This window comes from Clarias gariepinus, chromosome 7 (assembly GCF_024256425.1).
Source record: "Clarias gariepinus isolate MV-2021 ecotype Netherlands chromosome 7, CGAR_prim_01v2, whole genome shotgun sequence".
Classification (NCBI taxonomy): Eukaryota; Metazoa; Chordata; class Actinopteri; order Siluriformes; family Clariidae; genus Clarias; species Clarias gariepinus.
The window spans coordinates 13456201-13477420 of NC_071106.1; the positions used below are offsets into that span (position 1 = coordinate 13456201).

At 38.8% G+C, this 21220-nt stretch overlaps 1 protein-coding gene across 1 annotated transcript in view; it reads left to right on the plus strand.

Moving 5' to 3' along the window:
- Positions 1-1373: 1373 nt before the first annotated feature.
- The window catches only part of cmip (c-Maf inducing protein), a 32767-nt gene continuing 12920 nt past the window's right edge, over positions 1374-21220 (plus strand). The window contains exons 1-9 of the mRNA XM_053500045.1: positions 1374-2335; positions 17154-17279; positions 17532-17582; positions 18172-18333; positions 19277-19318; positions 19606-19668; positions 19948-20028; positions 20115-20218; positions 20743-20847. Of these exons, the coding sequence (XP_053356020.1) occupies positions 1982-2335; positions 17154-17279; positions 17532-17582; positions 18172-18333; positions 19277-19318; positions 19606-19668; positions 19948-20028; positions 20115-20218; positions 20743-20847 (1088 nt within the window). The 5' untranslated portion in view covers positions 1374-1981. The remainder of the gene's footprint in view (positions 2336-17153; positions 17280-17531; positions 17583-18171; positions 18334-19276; positions 19319-19605; positions 19669-19947; positions 20029-20114; positions 20219-20742; positions 20848-21220) is intronic.

Sequence of the window (21220 nt, forward strand, 5' to 3'; positions counted from 1 at the left end):
ATTTCTCACCACCGTGCTGTCTTTCCAGGAAATAACAATGAGGTGATTACTGTCAATCTTAGAGAATTTATGGAAAAGTCATTATTTAAAATGTTGGTTTCTAGGGAACGAGGACAATTAGGGGATTTTATCTACGCATACGAATGTGCAAAGGCAGTTTTGTAAAGTTATTTTTAATCACCACTGCCACAATCTTATGTGTTTTAAAATAGAAAATTTTATATCCTAACACTGCTTTAAAAAAAAAAAAAAGCCATCATACCATAAAGCTTTCCGACTCCTTAGTCAGGACACAGCTGTAACCGTTAGCCTGAAGACCATTCCTTTTTAATTGAGGTCCTGTAGGTTGGAGGTTCCATGCCCACTCTTTCCATTCTTCTTTTATTAGTCTAACCTAGTCTTTGAACAACTTCCAGTGCTGAAATATGTACTATATGGGAAAAAGTATTTGGCTAGACCTGTAATGATATTGTATCCTAATACATCCAAATACTTCAATATGGAGTTGGTCCTCCTTTTGCAGCTATAACAGCGTCCACTCTTCTTGGAAGGCTGTCCACAAGATTTTGGAGTGTGTCTGTGGGAATTTATATCCATTCACTCTGCAGAGCATTTATGATGCCAGGCAATGTGGTTGTTGGACGAGGAGGTCTTGGCTGCAATCTCCAGTTCATCCAAAAAGTGCTCGATGTGGTTGAGGTCAGGGCTGCGTGCGGGTCAGTTAAGTTCTTCCACAACAAACTCATCAAACCTTTATAGTCATTGTTTGTTTATTGGGGTTCAGTTATGTTGAAATAGAAAAGGGCCTTCCCTAAACAGTTGCCACAAATTTGGAAGTGTAGCATTGTCCAAGATGTCTTGATATGCTGAAGCATTAAGATTTCCCTTCACTGGGGAGAAGGGACCTGATTGAAACACCTGAATTTAATAATTAGCAGGTTTGGCCGAATACTATTTGTCCATGTGGTGTATCTAGTTGATATGATGGGGGGAACATATATAAAAATAATGTTTGTTTGTTTTTTTTCCCTCAGTCTATATATATATTAAAAATGAATCCTGTACGCCTATTAATTTGTGGTTTGGGAACTGGTTTTAGTTTTTTTTCTTTTAACTTTTAAAACTTTTAAAAAAAAACTTTTTACAGTAACCCCAAATTCGTGAACCGTCTTCTTTCTCCATTTTGTGAGAAGGGAAATCTTTTACACACACACACTCGCACACAAACACACAGCGGTGAGTAAAAAAAAAAAAAAGAGAGAGAGAGAGAGAGAGAAAAGACGCACAACAGCGCATCCGCTCGCCTCCCCATTGACGTCACTTGGAAATCATGTGACGAGGCGTAGACCAATCAGAAGAATGCTATCCGAAGCGCTTGGTTCCTACACCAAGCTAGAGAGAAAGAGATAGAAAGGGGAACCATGTCTTCAAGCGATTAAAAAAAAAAAAAAAAAAAAACCAGACACACCACGGAGATTACCTGTCGCGCGCGCGTTGGATGGTGTTTTAGCTTGACGTTAAACGCCGTGTTTTGTAGGAGTTACCTCAGAGGAATATGCTGGCGTGCGGAGTGACAGAGTGGATATGGAGAATGGCCCGAACATATTGAATAGCTTCGTCAGAAGAGGAGGAGGAGGAGGAGGGAGCGCTATACCGCGAGGAAACACGTTTCAGGGAGAAAAATAGGCAGCGAGACAAGAAACAAAAACACTCGGACTGAGAAAAATTCTAACCTAAACGGATTCTTGATGAATGGCTTGTCCTCGGCGCTAATAAAAACGACCGAGGTCGAGTCGAGTCGCGGTAGCTCTTCTTCTCCTCCTCCTCGTCTCTCTATCTCCTCTTCCTCATCTCTTCTCTTATTCTTTTCTCTCCTCTTCTCTCTCAGTCAGAGTATTAGCCTGCGCTAATCAGCGAGGCGACCGTTTCGGCCGTTGACCTTTAAATTAAAACTGAACTGAACACGGAGCTCGCGCTCGACATGGATTTTAACGGCAGCGGCTTGGGCAACGAGCTGCACAACAATAACCAGCCGTACCAGTGTGAGGAGAGCAAGCCCTTACTGGAGCCAGAGGGCAATAATAATAACAGTAAGCTAAGCGCGGGGCCGTGCCGCCGGAGCGCGCTTCACTGCAGTGGAGGTGGTGGTGGAGGAGGAGGAGGTGGTGGTGGTGGTGGAGGTATGCGCTATAAACTCCTGCACGAGGGAGACATCCAGGTGTGCGCAGTGAAACACCCGCGCACCTTCCTCAGCAAAATCCTCACCTCTAAGTTCCTGCGGAGATGGGAACCCCACCACCTCACCCTGACCGACAGCAGCATCGTCTCCGCCACGGTAAGGTCTCTTTTTCTCTTTAGCACACACACACACACACACACCTCCTCCCCTACGCGATAGCCATGTTAAACCAGTGTACCAGCAGCTACGCTATTTCAGAAACAAGATGTCGAGTGGCTTTGCTCCTACTCCACCTCCTACGCCATATCATTTGCTCCTCGTTCCCCGCATTCAGAGCGTCATCCTTACACTGTGGCTTTGTTCTCAAGTTTTCATTTTACACGCTTTCCCCCCCCCCATCTACCTGCAAGCCATCCATTAGATCAGTGGATCTCAATCTTGTATATGGAGGATCATTGCCCTGCATATGTTATGTGTTTTAACTGCTCTACCACACCCACTTCAATTAAGACAAAGCTGTCAATTAGTTAAATCAGGTGAGCTGGGAGCTGAGAAAACACTCAAATATGGAGGGCATGGTCTAGAGAATGACTGCTTTAGATCACCTGAACATCCTGATCACTAATACAGAGCTGGATTAATTGTCCTGAGCCCTTCTGATTATTATTACAGATTTGGGTTGATTCTCATAAAAATCCTGATCATTGACACAACCTTGTCACAACATGTTAATAAAAGGCTGTTAGGAAGACCTCCTTTCTGTCTGAACATTATACTTAAAAACAAGCATCAAGCGTTAATAAACCTTTAAAAGACCGTTATGAATCTTGTCTCTCCACCTGAAACATCTTAGAGGTTAATAAAAGTAACAATGAAAACCGAAATATTTCTGGTTAACTTTTTTCCCCAGTCTTTAAACACTTCCAGCAGTACAGAAATCATAACTTTTAATGCATTTTAAGATTTTAAGGTCAAGTAGATGTGTATACTAAAAAAAACAAAAAACACAAACACTTTCTGTACTCGTTATATTTGATTGTAAATGCGGCCTAGTCATACCGTGTTGGTTAAAGATGAACCAAATTCTGGGGAAACAAAGCCAGGCTGGTTTGTACATATTTACACGTTTTATGAGACGGAATAAAATTCAATCATGTAAACAGACATAGAAGCTCGATCATACACCAGTCCTTTAGTCCCATGCGTCATGTAGATGCTTTTCTGCCATTACAGTGACAACCACGAATAGACATTTGCAATAGATTTCAGCTGAATTCCAAGCCGGGTTTTGACCGAGTGCGGTCGTGCACCCGAGTTTAGTCAGCCAGCAGTCGTTAAAAGGCGAGACCTTTATTTATTAATTTACTTTTAACCAGTCTCTTACTGATGTCACATGCTTTATCTCACTCCTTTGTTTCATATCGTGCCTGTGTCAAATCAGTGACTCACGGTTCACAGTAAACGTATCGGAGATACAGTCTTGTTGAAACACGTCACACAGACGCAGCACAGGCCGCGTACACACAAGTGCATCGACCGTGTTTGTGGAAAAGCGGATTGTTTTTATTTATCAGGAAAGAGTATTTGGATTCAGTCATGCTATCTGGGTTCAGGCTGAAACGGTTCAAAATAACCCATGTTTCCACGTAGGCGTGTTAAGTATGTTTCTCATGGATGGGTTTTCTTCCAGGTTTTTTTTATTTTTTAGAAACTAGCTATATTTAGTGCTTGGATTTTTTTTTTCATATATTCATGAGCTTCCAAGTTGATCTAGTATAACTTCAATCTGTAGGCTGGCCTATGTGTAACAGGTTTTAATCCGTCTAAAATACATCAGTGAGCCATGAGTTTTGGCTGTAAGAGTCAGCTAATTGCACTGTTTTCTCTCCTCAAGCTCTCCAGGCTAATAGATGTTTAGCAGGTGACCTGTGTTCAGTTGACCATAGCTAATAGAAGGGTAGTTGACTGTGGCTAATGTTTTCTTTTGGCGACGGTTAAGATGTTTCACTTGGCATCCGTAACGTTTGTAATTTGAGAACGTTCCCCACATTCGTTTCGAGATTTAAACCCTCTGAACTCATGCTCTTTCGAGTGATGCGGTTATATATTTTTTTTCCCCCTGTAGCTCGATGTTTTCCATTTCAAGACGAAGTAGTTTGTGTGTGATGCTAATCTAACAATACTGCTTAAATACCTTTTCCTCCAGATGCAGTACCCAGCTGTAAAAAAAAAACAAAAAAAAAACAAAGCCTGTGCTGTTTTATAGCTTTTTCTAAGTAAAAGCTGGGTCTTCTTTTGAAACCTGATCGCATGAAAGATATGAAAGACATGACTCACCGTTTTCCTCAAGCACCGAGGATCGTACATGATGTTTGCGTAATGCCAGCATACACGCTTCCTGTCAGACTTTCATGACAAAGACCTGAAAAATCTTTTTGCCTGAAGCTGTTCTGTCACGGCTGGAGGAAGCATTCCGGTTTACCCATCCTATTGGGGGGGATCTGTATTTTTCTGTAAGATGAGATTGGAATAGATTAATATGAAATACAACCCCGAGTGCAGGTACTAAAGTAGCTTGCCCAGGCATTAACGAGATGAGTGGTGGGTTTTTTCGAGGATTTACCGCTGAAGGCCAGAGAGTTCAAGTTCAAGTTCAAGTAGGCTTTATTGTCATTACAACCATATACAGTTAGTACACAGTGAAACGAAACAACGTTCCTCCAGGACCAAGGTGCTACATGCAACATAAATTTACAACATAAATTAACAGAGACACTAAACTAGCTAACCAAGAGGCCTAGTTAACTGGCTAGCAGAGACAGGACAGAGAGACCTAACATAAATTACAACATAAATTAACAATAACTAACTAGCTAAGTAACATTTTTATAGACAACATAAAGTGCACGTGCAAATGTGCAAACAAGAGCAACAACAAAGTGACAGTGCGCAACCACGACATAACCGAACATAAAATATGGTGTTGAGGTAGTGGGTAAACATAAACATTCCTTAAAACAGCAGCAAGATTTGAGGAATTAGTGCAAAAATGTAGTCCAGTAATGATCATTGTGCAAAAAGATTGTTAAAAACAGTGAAGCATTTACAGGTTGGTGTGTACGATAATTTGGTGGTGTAGGTCAGTGTGTCTGCACTTGTGTTGATTAGTCAGTCCAGTCTCAATATTTTGAGGTAGTTGAGTTAAGCTGTGTGATAATGTTTGTGTTTGTGTGTGTGTGAGTGTGTTTGTGTTTATCAGTCCAGTCCCTTTTTGTTGAGGAGACGGATGGCTTGTGGAAAAAAGCTGTTGCACAGTCTGGATGTGTGTGCCCGAATGCTTCGGTACCTTTTTCCAGATGGCAGGAGTGTGAAGTGTATGTGAGAGGGGTGTGTCCGATCAGCCACAATGCTGGTGGCTTTGCGGATGCAGCGTGTGGTGTAGATGTCTTCAATAGAGGGGAGAGAGGCCCCGATGATCTTCTCCGCTGTCCTCACTATCCGTTGTAGGGTTTTGCGATCCGATATGGCACAATTCCCAAACCAGACAGTGATGCAGCCGCTCAGGATGCTCTCAATAGTTCCTCTATAGAAGGTGGTCAGGATCGGTGGTGGAAGCTGGGCCTTCCTCAGTCTTCTCAGAAAGAAGAGACGCTGTTGGGCTTTCTTCTGTAGGGAGCTGGTGTTGAGGGACCAGCTGAGGTCCTTCTCTAGGTGGACACCCAGGAATTTGGTGCTTTCGACGATTCCCACAGAGGAGCCGTTGATGCTCAGCGGAGAATGGTCGCCTCGTGTCCTCCTAAAGTCAACAACCATCTCCTTTGTCTTGTCAACATTTAGAGACAGGTTGTTGTCTTTACACCAGTCTGTTAGCCTCTGCACTTCCTCTCTGTACGCTGACTCGTCGTTCTTGCTAATGAGACCCACCACGGTTGTGTCATCAGCGAACTTAATGATGTGGTTCGAACTGTGTGTTGCTACACAGTCGTGAGTCAGCAGTGTGAACAGCAGGGGACTGAGCACACAGCCTTGTGGGGCCCCAGTGCTCAGTGTGGTGGTGCTGGAGGTGCAGTTCCCGATCCGTACTGACTGAGGCCTACCGGTCAGAAAGTCCAGGATCCAGTTGCAGAGGGAGGTGTTCAGGCCCAACAGGTTCAGCTTCCCAATCAGTTGTTGGGGGATGATAGTGTTGAATGCTGAGCTGAAATCTATGTACAGCATTCGAACATATGTGTCCTTCTTGTCAAGGTGTGTGAGGGCAAGATGGAGTGTAGTGGAGATGGCGTCGTCCGTTGAGCGGTTAGGACGGTACGCAAATTGCAGTGGGTCCAGTGAGGAGGGCAGCAGGGTCTTTATGTGTCTCATGACGAGCCGCTCGAAGCACTTCATGATGGTGGGTGTAAGTGCAACGGGACGGTAGTCATTGAGACAGGACACAGTAGACTTCTTGGGCACGGGGACGATGGACCAGAGTAAAGGAAGACCTGTGGACCAGAGTAAAGGAAGATGCTTGATTGCTGCTATTAAATCTACCTCTTTGTTTGCCAAAGACATCACGAATCAACATCCTAAAATGTTCTTGAATCAGTGTTTTATATCCCATAAATCACCTTCCCCCCCCATAATTGTCCAGATACGTGTTATGGTTGAGATAAAGGAGATGAAGCACCTATTTTGTTAGCACAGAGCTGGCATTATGAGGACATTCTCTGGCAAACTGCTGGCACAGGTCCATCTGAACTGTTTTTCATATTTCTCAATCAGCCCACGTTAGCGCTTGTTAGGGGATTTTTAACCCCAGTTACCTAACGTCTGGAATGCTTACAATTGATTTGGCAATGTATATTTCAATAAAGAGTCATGGTTTCATTTGTGCTTTAAGTTCAGATGTAAGCTTCCTCTAGGGCAATAAATGAAACAGTTTTTTTAACATAGTATATCAGTTTATACATGACATTTATGGATTATAAATGTTCAACCGGTTATAAGTTTAGAATAAGCTGTGAATTGTAATCGTCTGATTTGCTGTATCGTGTGGTTAGATGTATTAAACATCACCAAATTGCAGAATGAATCAGGTAACCTGTTATATTATCAACAACTCTGCCACCCCTGGAGTAAATGTGACCAATGAGAACAGACATTGTACCAAATGACCTCGAACATACACTTAAAACACTATGTGTACAGAAGACACAAACTTTGAAAAGGAATAAATCCCAAACTCAAATGAAATCAGTCTGTACAAGCACTTAATTTGATGTATTGGATATAACATTTTATTAGCACGGAAAATAAAACGAAAAAGGAACGGCTTGCCATGTTTTTTTTTTTGCGCTATGCATAAGATGGTGTATAAAGATCAGAATCAACTCTGCTTTTAATTGATTTATCTGCAGTGGACTGGCATTTGGTTTGGCCACACTGTGATGTCTGAAAATATATATCCAGGCTGTGGACTGCTTAGCGCCTCTTCGCCCTTCAGTGCAGTTAGCCTGGAACAGAAAGTAAGAGCATAAATAAAGAGTGGTGAAAGAAAACTCAGCTGATCATATGGCAAACGGACTACCTCAGCTTCCTCACACTCTGTCAGCTAGAAATTCCTCCACAGCGGGACAAAACCAATGCTGTCTTAGCCGTGTCTTTATTTCAGCGTATTATCTTAAAGGTTTAGTTATGCTCTTGATCTTTAGGAATCCACACAGCCCAATAAAAGATGCCCTTATACACTAATATAATATTTCCAGTAGGCCTGGGTGATATGCTGACAATGCCCTCTAAATAGTTCAAGATTTCTACATAAGATTACAAAAATGTATATATATTTTAAACTGCCTGCTTGTAGTCAATTGATAATAAGATTAGTTATTTCTTAAGTGCACATTATCATTTACGATACCTGTATTATACTGTCATATAAATTTCCACCATATATAACTTGATGCACATTGAGGGTGGACACCCTGGATTGCCCCCACAATAGCGCACACCAAGCCATTTGGAAACAGAAATCAGTCTACGCTTCATGTCTTTGGACTTTGTGGGAGACAACTGGGGTACTCTGAGAAAGGCCAGCAAGCACAGTTAAAACATGCTTTGAACCCCCTTGAAACCCCCATGATTTGAACTCTCAGCCCCTCAGGTGTGATTCGACAGCACTAACTATTAAACTGGTCATACACAGGGATGCGCAAAATGTTTGGTTACCAATTGTATTCATTTAGAACTGTCACTAATTGACTAATTTTGTGTTGTGCTAAACGGGTTTTGACTGTTTTATTTTGCTTATGAGTAAAATGTTGCATGGTGCATGCAAGTCTTTTTGCATTGTGCGAGCACAGTACACCAGTCATATCGAAAGAAAAGAGAGAAATAATTAGTAAATGAGTGAAATGAGTCTGGTATTGTATCTCTGCACCAAAATAAACTTTTATGGCCAAATCAAAAATTGTAAAAAGTTGCATCAGCATGTGACATTCAAGCTTTTTTTTTTCTTTCACCGATAGTTTACTGATATTAAAAAACATTTGTAATTATAGCAACAGTAAGATGGTGTGGCCTTAAGTAGGATAGTAGTGATAAAATCACAACACGTTGGGGCCCAACTTTTTCAGCATCTAGTTTCATTTTGCTCTGGTGAAATACTAACAAATAAATAGTAACACATTCCGCCAATAACTACGAAAAGCTAAAAGTTGGCTTTGGTTGTTTTAGTGCATTTTTGTACAAAAGTGCATAAGGTGGTATACCATTTCTAATAATTCTACATAAGATGTATGTTTTTGAAGCTACGTATTTGAAATATGCTTAAATTCCATAGCAGTTATTAGCTACAGAGTCTCGATTATTGAATAGCTCTTAATAAGAAGTAAGTGATGTGTGATTGTGTAAAAGATCAGATTTTTTTGTTGTATTTTATAAGCTGACTTTTGTAAGTTCACATTACCAGCCTAAAGGGACTCAAATCTCAAAACAAAATTTTTAGCCTGTAACACCATGTAACACAGATATATTTTTGTTACACTGTCTAAAAAAAAATCTGATGTTTTTCAGGTTAGATTTGAGTCACTTTTGAATGTGGTCCTAGATTGGTTACACATGGTTATGTGACTTAAATGAGAATAGGCAGATCAGAGTTTGCCTTTTCTCCAGATTTTTTCACCTCTGTTGGGCTTCCTTAATTTTTCTAGACATCAACAAATACCGACTAACTACTCGTTACTAAAACTACTAACTTAATATTTGTACCTAAAATCACATCCATCTGTCCATCCAAAAAAACAGAGGACAGACGCATCCACGTTAGAGTCAGATAAAAGTTTGTAATTAAGAAAGTAAAAGTTTAGGGCTTGCAATTTCGATCTGACCAAAAACTCGAGCAATGTGGCTTATAATGTGAACATGGCTTAAGCAACAAGGGCATTGTGTTTCTAACTCTTTTCCTTATATCTGTTTTATGGTGAATCTGAATTTGCTAATTTGTTTTTATTTTTTACAAAAATTGATTGTGTGTAAGTGTGTGTGTGTGTCTGCGCGCTCTCTCTTCAGTATCTCATGACTCGTGCGTGTGTGTTTGGCTCATCCTCAGAAATTCACATAATTACAGCACATGCAGACAGAATGGTTTGCATTTTTTTTTTGCAGGCTTTTACGCACACACACCAAATTTTCTTTGAAATTGCAAATAATTTGCAGAGAAACATAATTTTAAAAAATCAGCATTAGGCATCTGTTCAAATGTTTTGTTTAGTCTGGTTATCCATTTGTACGTGATTTCAGAAGATAAATCTGCTAAAATAAATGTTTCTAATTAATGCTAAAAATCAATAGCGTAAAATGTATCATGATCATATATCTTGATACATATGACATCTATTTTGATGTATAAATGTAATGTAAAAATTATGTAAAAAATGATTTAATGTTAAGACAAACTAAATATACTACCCAAAGATATAAAGAAAGTTTTATCCCGGCTTGACTTAAATGTCCCTAAAAAGTGTGTATGTATGCCTCAAATCAACTTGAGGGTTGTTTTATTATTAAGCTAACCATGGGTGGTTGACTTGGCTAATATTATGCAAGTATATATTTAAACAACATTTGTTTATGTATCAAACAGGCTAACCCCAAAGTCTGGATCTGTGGACAACACTTTATTAAAAGATAGATAGAATACTGACTTTAGATGAGCATTAGGTCTGGTATCATTTCATCTTCGATTGTTAGTGTTGAAGCCAACTTTGATAATATCCATGTTTATTTATGAAAATGCTTATGGATCCAGACTTTTGGGCCACCCTGTGTAGGTATTATTTTTAATAATATGTGCCATAATTATATTATTCATTATAGGTACAGATTTTTGGTGGATCATCACCTTGTATGCCTGTTTTTTTTTCCAATTCAAAATCCTTTGTATGGTGTTTTAAATGCTAAAATGATATTTTAATGATGATTTTTAATGACCGCGCTAATTAGAAATTGATTAAAAATGGTTTAGCAGTTTCTGGGAAGACTTGTGCATGGCTATGCTTGTGGTTTTACATGAAGTTTATGTGCTCATGTTCATTCTAACTTCCTGTACGCAACACAACACATCTTCCCCTACAATAGGGAGGAACAAATTGTCTGTGTGCGTTTTTTTTTCTGTCCAACTAAACAGATGGCTACACACCTGGTGTTTGTAGTATACATTTGCGCTCTCCAGTTTTTGCATCTGAAAAATTATTTGTTTATGATGGTGAAGGTTTGCATGCAGTGATGAACATGCAAGGCAGTAACAATGTTCTGACAGGTTTGCCGAACAATAATAAAACACACAGTCTGTCATTATAATGTATTTTATAAATGTTTTCAGGTTATGATTTTTGTTACCTTGGTGACATTTTATCATTTAAGCATGCATTTTGACCTTGTTTAGAGTTTAGTATTTAAAATGTTGCTGGATGGATTTTAGTGAGAGCAGAAACTTGGGGGTCGGAAACAGCCTGCTGTAAACAAAGCTGTCTTATTTGGACAAGTTTATATTGAAGGCTGTGAGTTAATGGGATCATGTCTCGCAGAGTAGCCTTTTTGTGTGATTTGTGTTTTACTGCTAGTTTTGTTTTGTTCAAATGAATGAAATCTGAGCTTGGCGTGTCTTTTTAACCTCCTGAGACCCCAGTGTTATTAGATGAGGCCTTCACATTATCTCCTAACCACACTGTTTACACATGTGTCATTGCATGTATGAAGGGTGTTCAAGTCAAACTCTGACTTAAAAGGAAATTTCTGGTGAATGAAGACACATCACCTTTCAAGCACAGTACAGTGATGAGACTCTTAGCCACAAACATTTTAAAGGAGGGCATGTGTCCGCAAATGACCCACTGCATCATTCATGTGAACATTCAGCAAGTAGAATGACTGAGCCTTGAAAATAGACTGATACCTTGTAACCAACTTGTGAAAGTAGGATTTCTTCTAAATCTGTATCCCACCATGGTAAAGTTATACAAAAAAAAATCATAAGTTGAATATTACGGTAAACTTATATCATAAGATAAATATTTTATATATAAATCAGTCTATTTATCAAAAGTTCCAATAAAATGTTGCATTTTGAATCCTGACTTTTATTTGAATTCTAAGTTAAGTTAATTCTTTATTTGTCACATAGTCATTACTGCACAGTTAAATCCAGAGGGCAGGGTCAACCATTCTGATCAGTAGCTCAGTGCCTTAACGCATTCCAAACCCTATAGTTTAAAAAAATATATGAAGGTAATATTTGAAGACCTAAACAGGATGGGAAGTCTAATTTAAAGTCTGATCAATTTTATGCCTGTGTCGTGCAGGACAGTTATCTTCAAATTATCTTTACTGTATCAGCAAATTTTTCAGCTAATTCCAGTTTCCTGTTTTGCTATCGCACACTACTTTGAGACTGTTTTAGGGCCGTGTCCATGCAAATTATTTTATGCATTTATTCTATTTATGTTTTTAGTGTAATTATCTTTGTTTTATTCTCACATACTCTTTATTGCTGCTGGTCTCTGAGAGCTAATAAACCAATTTTAAATGTCAATAAGGTCTCTTTATCGTTATCTTTGTTAAATAATTATTTTTGTCTTTTTTAAACGAATTTCTTTTATAAAGGTGGAATATGCTTCTATAAAGAATTATTATTAATTCATGAGGATTGTTTCTCAATCTTTGATCTCTACAGGGTATTTTCCTCAAGTAGTGCTCTTGTCTGTTTTTAACTTTTCGTCCTCTGTATTAGTTATTCGATTTCATCAGACACAACAAGCCTCAAGTAAACACTCAGTCCTAAAAAAAAATTAAATCAAACAAGGCTGAGAATATTAGCAGACCCATAACCAGTTTGAAGTGAGATCATCTCTGCCGCATGAGCGTCTGACCTGGAAACAAGCTTCCAGTTTTTAAACATTTGTCCAAAGGAAGAAAACATGAGATTTGCTATTTGTACACATGTCATTACTCATATGAAGTGTCCTAATGATTGTGTACAGACCATTTCTCTTTTTTTTTCCCCTTCACAAGCAATTAAGATGTCTTCTCTTGTAAACTCAACTAAACGTATATAACCTGAGCTGTTGCCTAATTTGTTCTTCTGTTTGCAACAGCGCTTGAATTTAGCTCCAAAAAAAAAAAAAAGACTAGCATCGATTGAAAGAAGTAAAGGGCACTTAATGTGTGTTTTGTTTTTTTTGTTTTTTTTGTCCTAAAATGTTATTTATCCTTAAAATACTGCGCACTCATGTGTGGCATTTGAGTACACAGGGTCACACGGTCCTCCTAAAACCTCAAAAACCAGTTGCAGATATGTTGTAGCATGACGTACTGGATCAATACTGTGTGATGCCAAATCTTCCAGCCTGGTGCATCCAGGAATCATGAATCAAGGTGGTTGTTGTTTTCTTTTTTTTTTCCAGTGATTGCAGCTCTCTCGAATCTATGACAAACGTTCACGCTACCACTGAATTGCATTGCATTTAGTGTCTGTAGTAAAATTGTTTTAAATTATAGTATTGCTAGTATTTATGAGGGACATTAAAGTAAAACCAGGACTTGTGATACATTTTTTTGTTGAAAGCTGTAATTAGCTTCTTATCATCATATATGGCTAATGTTGTGAATTTAATACCAACTTTGAAAAGTTGAGATCATTTCTCTCTAATTTGAAAAAATATATATATTTTGTAAATGTTTGCCTCACGTGTGAGGGTAACATTAGACAAGTTTCTAGGAAGGACATTTTTGCTTCTGTTCCTAATTGGTAAAAAACTTTTTCCCACTTCTGTTTATTTTCATCCACTCGGTCTCTGGCTAAGGAAGCGACACTAATTGGCTTCCCTTTGTATACATAATACAGCATCTAACCAATCACAAATTAGTCTGAATTCTTGTAACCAATCTTGATGCAGAAAGTAGAATTTATCAGAAAAGATGGAAGAAAAGTTGAAGGAAATTACTAGTTGTATTCTGATTAAATGATTAATGCATGTAAATTGCACATCCTATTGGATGTATATTAATTATTTTGATCAGATTAAAAAAAATATCAGTATAAATGTAGCCATCAGTACAAAGTCTCAGTCAAAATTTACAATCTGCTTATGTCTTGGCTTTTTAATGTTCCCAGAGTTTACCTTTCTACAGACTCAAGTAAAAGAGTTTAATTATTTCAATCACAATGCTGCTGCTGCCTGTGTGTAAACTGATGCTGTATGTTTAAAAAATGATAATAGTAACTATTTAAGGATTGCAAGCAGAGACCGAGAGCATTTTTTTGGTTGAGGTGAAACAGGAAGTGATATAAGCAGTTGGCGAATACTGTCTGTAGCATTGACGTCATTCCTACCAGATATATTTTTTTCTAATCCTGAATCAACCAAACATAAATGTCAAGAAAGTCCAGTGTTCAAAGTGAATCAGAAAAGAATTCATAGTCAGGGTTAAATTTAAAACAAAAGCTGTAGCTGTAGTATTTCAGACTGTCATATAAAAGAAGACAGTGAGGACTCTTTGTAATGTATTAGGTTAATCCAGTCATGATAAGCACACTGTTTGTGTTTACATACACGCATAGTGTAGATCTGCTGGAATGTGGACATAGGAGTGGAGCGCACACAAACCGCATTTGTAACTGGTTTTACTGCTAGATACATTTACAGAACGTACACCAGCACACCAAACAATGTTCATGATTTTGTGTGTAGAACCAAACTACGAACAAAGCGCTAGTGCTAACTAGTGCTGCACAATTTTATTAGGAATTGCTATTGCGATTATTTTGACACACATTCGTATTGGAATTTGAACATTTTGAACATCGAATTGGAAAACAATTAACTATTCAATAATGGTATAAATGACCTCTTAGGGGGTATGTTTGCTGATATATATTTATTTCTTTTTATCTATTTATCCTCTTAGAATAATTAATAAGTAAAAAAATATAATAAATAAAGTTTAAGTCCCTGACTATGCGTAATACTGTACCTATAATAAATTGAGATTAAATTATGGCACAGGTTCATATATACAACACTGTCTTTGTGTCTTTAAATTTCCAGTATGATGACTTATGTTACACAGAACATCACCACTGTACTGTTGAGTTATAATTACTTTCTAACTCTACTACTGGTAAATTTCTCCCAAAACATCGATCTTTAACACTGTCAATAAATATTTATATTGCTAAGTACATGCATATTTACAACTAGTAAGTAGCACAGGTGCTTCCTTTCTAAAGCAGTGACCTAGTACACCCTTAGCTGATTTGACCTTAATGACACTTTTACCAAAACACGAGGTCTTTTAATAGTCATGAAAATTCAGCTTCAGAAGCCATGATCATATATATATATATATATATATATATATATATATATATGCTAAAATGAAACCCATGCATGTTGTGACTGTACCACATCTAGGCACAGAATGACTTTTCTGCCCCATGTTTCTCTTTCTTTTTATCTGCATGAAGCATGTTTTTTTTATTTATTTTTTTTTTTTATTGCTCTCAAAGGGTTGCCTGCAACATCAGGTTTTATTGAAGCTGTTTGCTTTCTACCAGGGCTGAGTTGATTTAGATTCCTGCTTGTTATGGCGTGTACTTTGCCTCTGCCGAGCTCTGTAGTTTACTTTAGGTGCGCACCAGGCACAAGCCGAGCCCAGTAGACCCTTCAGTTGCCGAGACACTATTCTGACGAGCGCGCTGTACGACAGTAATTCCGCATCTGAGATTTGCATTTAGTTTGCATTTACATCATTCGAGTGTCGGCGCTGTTGATTCACGCTGTTTAAAGTGTATACTTTTATCGTTCATCAAGATCCTGGATGATGTTTTCAGCATTTCAGATGAAGAAATTCTTGGGAAATCATGCTTGAACTGATTATGATTATACTCTAATCCAAAAGAGGAAATTTGTCAAAAAGATATAAATCTGACTATCGTCCCTTTCCAGAGAAAAGGTCTGAGATACTGATGTTCAACCCCCACCCCCCAACATCTTTTTCCATCTGGATCTCCCTGGTAACAAAAAAAAAAAAAACATATGTCTCTTTTTCATCTTTGTTTCTATGGCAACATGGCAATGTGGCGACAAGAGCTGTTCAGCTCCTCTTTAAGGAAGAATTGCAGCATGAACAAGAGGCTGAATGTGATAAACTGGAGGGATACAAGGAGCTTGGGGAGGAAGAGAAGGAGAAGGAGAGGAAGAATAAGGAGGTGGAGAGTGCAATAAGAGAGGGAGATGACCACCATTTAAGCAAGAGCTAAAGCAAAGTTACCACGGCGAGCTGCCGCTCAGGATACTGTCACTATGGCAACCTGGTCAAGAGGTTCAGCAGAGCCGTGCTGTATGCTCACTCCCGTGTTCACGTATTGACTTTTTAGTTCCCCTTTTTAAGAATGCTTCTGCTTCTGCAATTACTTTTTTTCCCCCCCCTTTTCTTTCACGGTCACGATCTTTTTTCAAATGCAGCACGTGTCAGGGGTGCACATTTCACCCCAGCAGCAAAAGGAGGAGGGCAGGCAGGAAAAACAGCCTGATGTTGCTCCATCATCTAGAAGAGAAATTGTAAATAAAAAGAACAGCCTGAGATAGAGGGAGAAATGGTGTAATTTGTCTGAGACAGAGAAAGAAAAAGAGAGAAAGAACAGGAGAGAGCCTTGCCGAATGAGTCAAAAGAAAGGAACAGCTTGTTTGCTCTGTTGAACCGGGTGGCTGACACAAATACAGGAACTGCGGTTTGGTTTGAGTCTAGAGGGAGGGCAGTGCAAATCAAGTAATAGCCTTGTTTGTTCAACATCAGGGGGAGGCCGCTTCTAATAAGGGAAGAGCCTGTAGCCGAGCTATAGAGGCGGGAGAAAGGCTAATATAGGAACAGCTCTATTGTAGAGAGAGAGATGGAGACCGGGAACAGCCTGTTGACATTTGAAGCCATGTGACCACAAGCACTACAGGCAGGATCTGTTAAAGCTGAAGAAAAATGAGATGCAGCAGCCTGGATGATGCATAACAAGAATGCAAACTTTTTACAGTCATTTTAAGATCAGCTAAAGCGGACAGTTAAAACGAAACTGAAATAACCACGAAGCAGAAGTTCATTCAGAATGAGGGGGCTGGAGCGTCACTTCTTTCAGTCATTTAAGATTTAAACTGTTTCATATTTCAGACCTCTTCGCCCTTTTTTCACAAGAGGTCTGAAGTCCCAAGCCACTGTATTTGTTTTATATTAATGGCATAATGAAATAAGCTGCAACGCTATTGTGATCTCATATTATATAGAGAATAAAATAAAATATTTATTCTGACTTGCTAAGGGCTTCTATTCTGATTGAAATTAATTACAAGCAATACAAATTAGCTTCAGTTCAGGTAAATACTGTTCACGAGGTTGTTTTATGTTTTTACACGGGAAATGAAACATGTCTTCGTCTCTCGTGTCTCCCCAGCCTACAGGTTATATGGAGGCAGCTCTGTCATACAGTACTATAGAGGACCTGCAGCTGTTGTCTTGGGACAATGCCCCCAAATACTGTGTCCAGCTCAGTGTCCCTGGAGGGACTGTCCTTCTTCAGGTAGTGGTCTCGCTCGCTCTCTCCACTTCTTCATGACTGCTTTTTCTTTTCCCTAGCGCATCCATGAGATTCTCTGAATTCATTGTATAGAAATAGTAAATGGTTGTTGTTTTTAGATGTATTCAAGCTTTAATTTCTTTTAGAGTAAAATGAAATCTGTTTATATTTACCTTCTTCTTACTGATAAACACATGTCCAAACATCTTTATGACTCTCACCTTCATACACAAATAATGCTGTGTGTTTTTTCAGGCTGCCAACAGCTATCTGCGGGACCAGTGGTTTCACTCTCTACAGTGGAAGGTGAGGTTACTGACATTAAGTATTAATGTAGGTTTGATGGAACCATTTTGCATTTACACTTTTCACAAACCACAGATTTGAGACAAGTGTAAATGCTGAGATGCAATGCATGTTTTTTAATGATGCATTCAGTTTAAAAAAATAAATAAATACAAGTGTATGTTGCTTACATGATTGATTGGAAATCATGTACAGCTAAATTATTGGCACCCTAATATTTTGTGAGAAATGCTATACAAGAATAAACAAGTCATACACGCGTATTGTTATCCTTGGCGAGTCTGATTAACTTGAAATTTTCGGCACGGAGAGTCATCTCAGCTCACTGCTGTTGTCTCCAGGGATGCTTCAGTAAATAGCCATTTTTGGGGTAAATCAGTGAAACCAAGCCTTTGCCCTATTTAAGAAAGCTTTCCAAGTTTTTGAAACTGCTGGGTTTAAATAAAACTATGCACCATGTTCTTTTGTAGTTTTCTTTATTTTGTAGTAATACTCCTAGACTTGACTATTTGTAAGATTATAAATTAGTGATGCATATGAAGCTGATTTGTGTAAATATGTGTAACTCCTCTTTCCTTATTGTCAACAGAAAAAGATTTACAAGTACCGCAAGGTGCTGAATAATCCCAGCCGCTGGGACGTGGTGCTAAAGGAAATCCGAGCTCTGGTGGACATGGCGCTTACCTCTCCACTGCAAGACGAATCTATCCACCAAGCACCGCTACATATTATCTCCACCCTACTTGCTGAGGTAACTCATACACACGCATGAGAAAAAATTTGTTCTGTAATTAGGTTTCCTAATCCCTGCCTTGCCCAGGATTTCAGTGGTCTCAGTGGTTCAGTGGCTCTAGCAGTTATGCAGGAATCACATGAAAACTGAGGCAATAAAATGAATTTCGGCCCAGACAGTTCACTGAAAGGGAAACATCACAAGATGTGAAAGATGCACTCGTGTCTGGAAGCGATTGCTTTCACTTTGAGCTGCACCAGCTATATCTAGACCATCTTAGGTTTGTAAATTTTTGGTCATGTGATGCAAACAGACCACAAGAGCTCATGACTGTTATCTTTTTGATTACTTAATAGTTGGTCAACAATAATAGTTGCATATTTCACCATTTAATAGTTTTTTTTCCTTCATTTGTATTTTGTATTCCTGTACACCTAAAGTCTAAAGTATAAAAATAAAGACAAAAAATTTATATGTGTCAGTGTTTAAGTTTATGAATACTTAAAAATCATGGGCATTGTGTGAAAAATATTTTTATAATACAAAATATAAATAATTGTAATAAACGTATATACTCAAACTGTTGTTTATTAATCCAAACACGTCAACAAATTGTCGTTAAATAAAATTTCATGCGTCACATTGGCTCATTCATGTTGTTAGCATGATGCCTTTAACAACGACCAAGAATGCACCATTTCAGTTTTTTTTTTTTTTTTCTTCCTTTTTCTTTTCCGTCATGCTAGGGATATCTTGTTATACTTGTCATCATTCCTGAGATTAGTCTTTTGCGTGTATGTATACTGTATTCTATAGAAAAACACCACAATAATGCAGGATATTTAGGTTGGCTTGTAACAAACAAAGTTTGTCGAGTGTCGACTCATTGCACTATGGCTTTTAGGGGAAAGTAAGAGGCTAGTGGATTCTGAGTAATCTGTTCATGTCACTTCCTTCTCAGAACACCAACCTCAGTGCCCAGGACCATGAGAGCATCATTGTGGTGAGTGGGTTTGCCGAGTTATTTTTACCCACTGCTTTTAAAACCGGGATGTTTTTGAACTGTAAACCTAGGAACCAAAGTCGACAGAGTAAAACTAGGAACCAAAGTCGACAGTTAAACCCATGTGAATTGAGATTTAAATAAAATATTATTTTTTTTACATATTTTTTTGATGAGCTGTAATGCCATACAGTCTGTAATGTGGTGATTTAAAAAAAAAATTTTTGTCTGTGTGTCAGCATGCTTGGTAATGTTATCATAGTTAATGTTATCTGTCCGTACTGTAGGCAATCGCTCCTCTTCTGGAAAATAACCACCCTCCTCCCGACCTGTGCGAATTCTTCTGCAAGGTAACATACCAATGGGGTTTACCGTTACACATAGGTTTCACTAGTACACACAGGGTTCACAAGTTCACCACTGCTTAACCAGTGAAGGAAATACTGAAATAGCTGACTGATCGCACACGTACTTGATTCTTAGTAACTTATTTGGCTAGAGACCGTGTGAAAGTTTCGCTCATTGGTGACTATACTGTGAATCACAAGTACAGCCTGAGTCTGTGCAGTGGTCGGGTTAGTGTTAACAAAGTGCCTCCCAGCATTCAGAAGTCGTGTTTCTTTCTGCAGCACTGTCGCGAGCGTCCACGCTCCATGGTGGTGATTGAAGTGTTCACTCCAGTGGTCCAGAGAATTCTCAAACACAACATGGTAAGCGAGTGTGTGTCATGGCTATGCACTATATGTGACCGCAAAAGCACCGCTGGCTGATCTAGTAACTGTTTTTGTCTCTCCAGGATTTCGGGAAGTGTCCCAGACTGCGTCTCTTTACTCAGGAGTATATACTGGCTCTCAATGAACTCAACGCCGGCATGGAGGTAGTCAAAAAGTTCATCCACAGGTCAGTAGTGCTACTTCTTAACATGTGCACATTGCCTGTACAGATAAACCAACCATCCAGACGTGACTGCGAAATACGTTTGGCCCCCTTCAAAGCAATATGAAAGATTTGTTTTCTTAATTCAGTAGTCTGTGCTCAGTTTCCTGAAATCACTCTAATTTCCTCTGACAAAAATCACTCTAATTCCTCTTTTTTGCTCTGCAACCTAATTTATTGGCACTCTAAAACAAACTGCACGACATTGCATCCTTTTAAAATACATTTAGTCATGTTACAATCTGTATGTTCTTAAAGGGTGCCAGTAATCCTAGACTGTACACATACAAACTTTCCTATCGCATATATGTTTACACACTCTTGCGCACGCTGTTAGGTCTGTCATATTAATGGCCTGTTTAGTACCGGGTGTGGCTAATTTGTATCCTGGACCTTGGTTTTTATGCTTCTGGTGTGTGTGTGTGTGTGTGTGTGTGTGTGTGTGTGTGTGTGTGTGTGTGTGTGTGTGTGTGTGTGTGTGATTTCAGCATGCATGGCCCCACCGGACAATGTCCTCACCCTCGAGTCCTCCCCAACCTGGTGGCAGTATGCCTGGCTGCAATTTACTCCTGCTATGAAGAGTTTATTAACAGGTGAGTCCCAGACACGTGAGCCACGCTCTGAACATTTAACTTAACCTCTTTATTGCATAGTGGTTACTAAACTTACCAAAAACATGTATTTATATATGTATAAAATCATGCGTGTGTGTGTTTTAAACTCTGCTGGTGAACTGTGCAACATACAGGTGCATTTCATGTTGTGGACACAATTCTATTTATATATTAACAATTACATCATCTCTCTGAGCCCTCAGGTGCTCTTAGGCATACCTTGTAGGAACGACAGTCAGATTTTCCATGAACTATTAGTCACCTGTGGGAATGAGATGTCCCGAACCGCATCTTTGTTGTTCCTTTACCCTCTTTTCTTAATTTGCTTCTTTGAATACTTTCCATTTGCTAA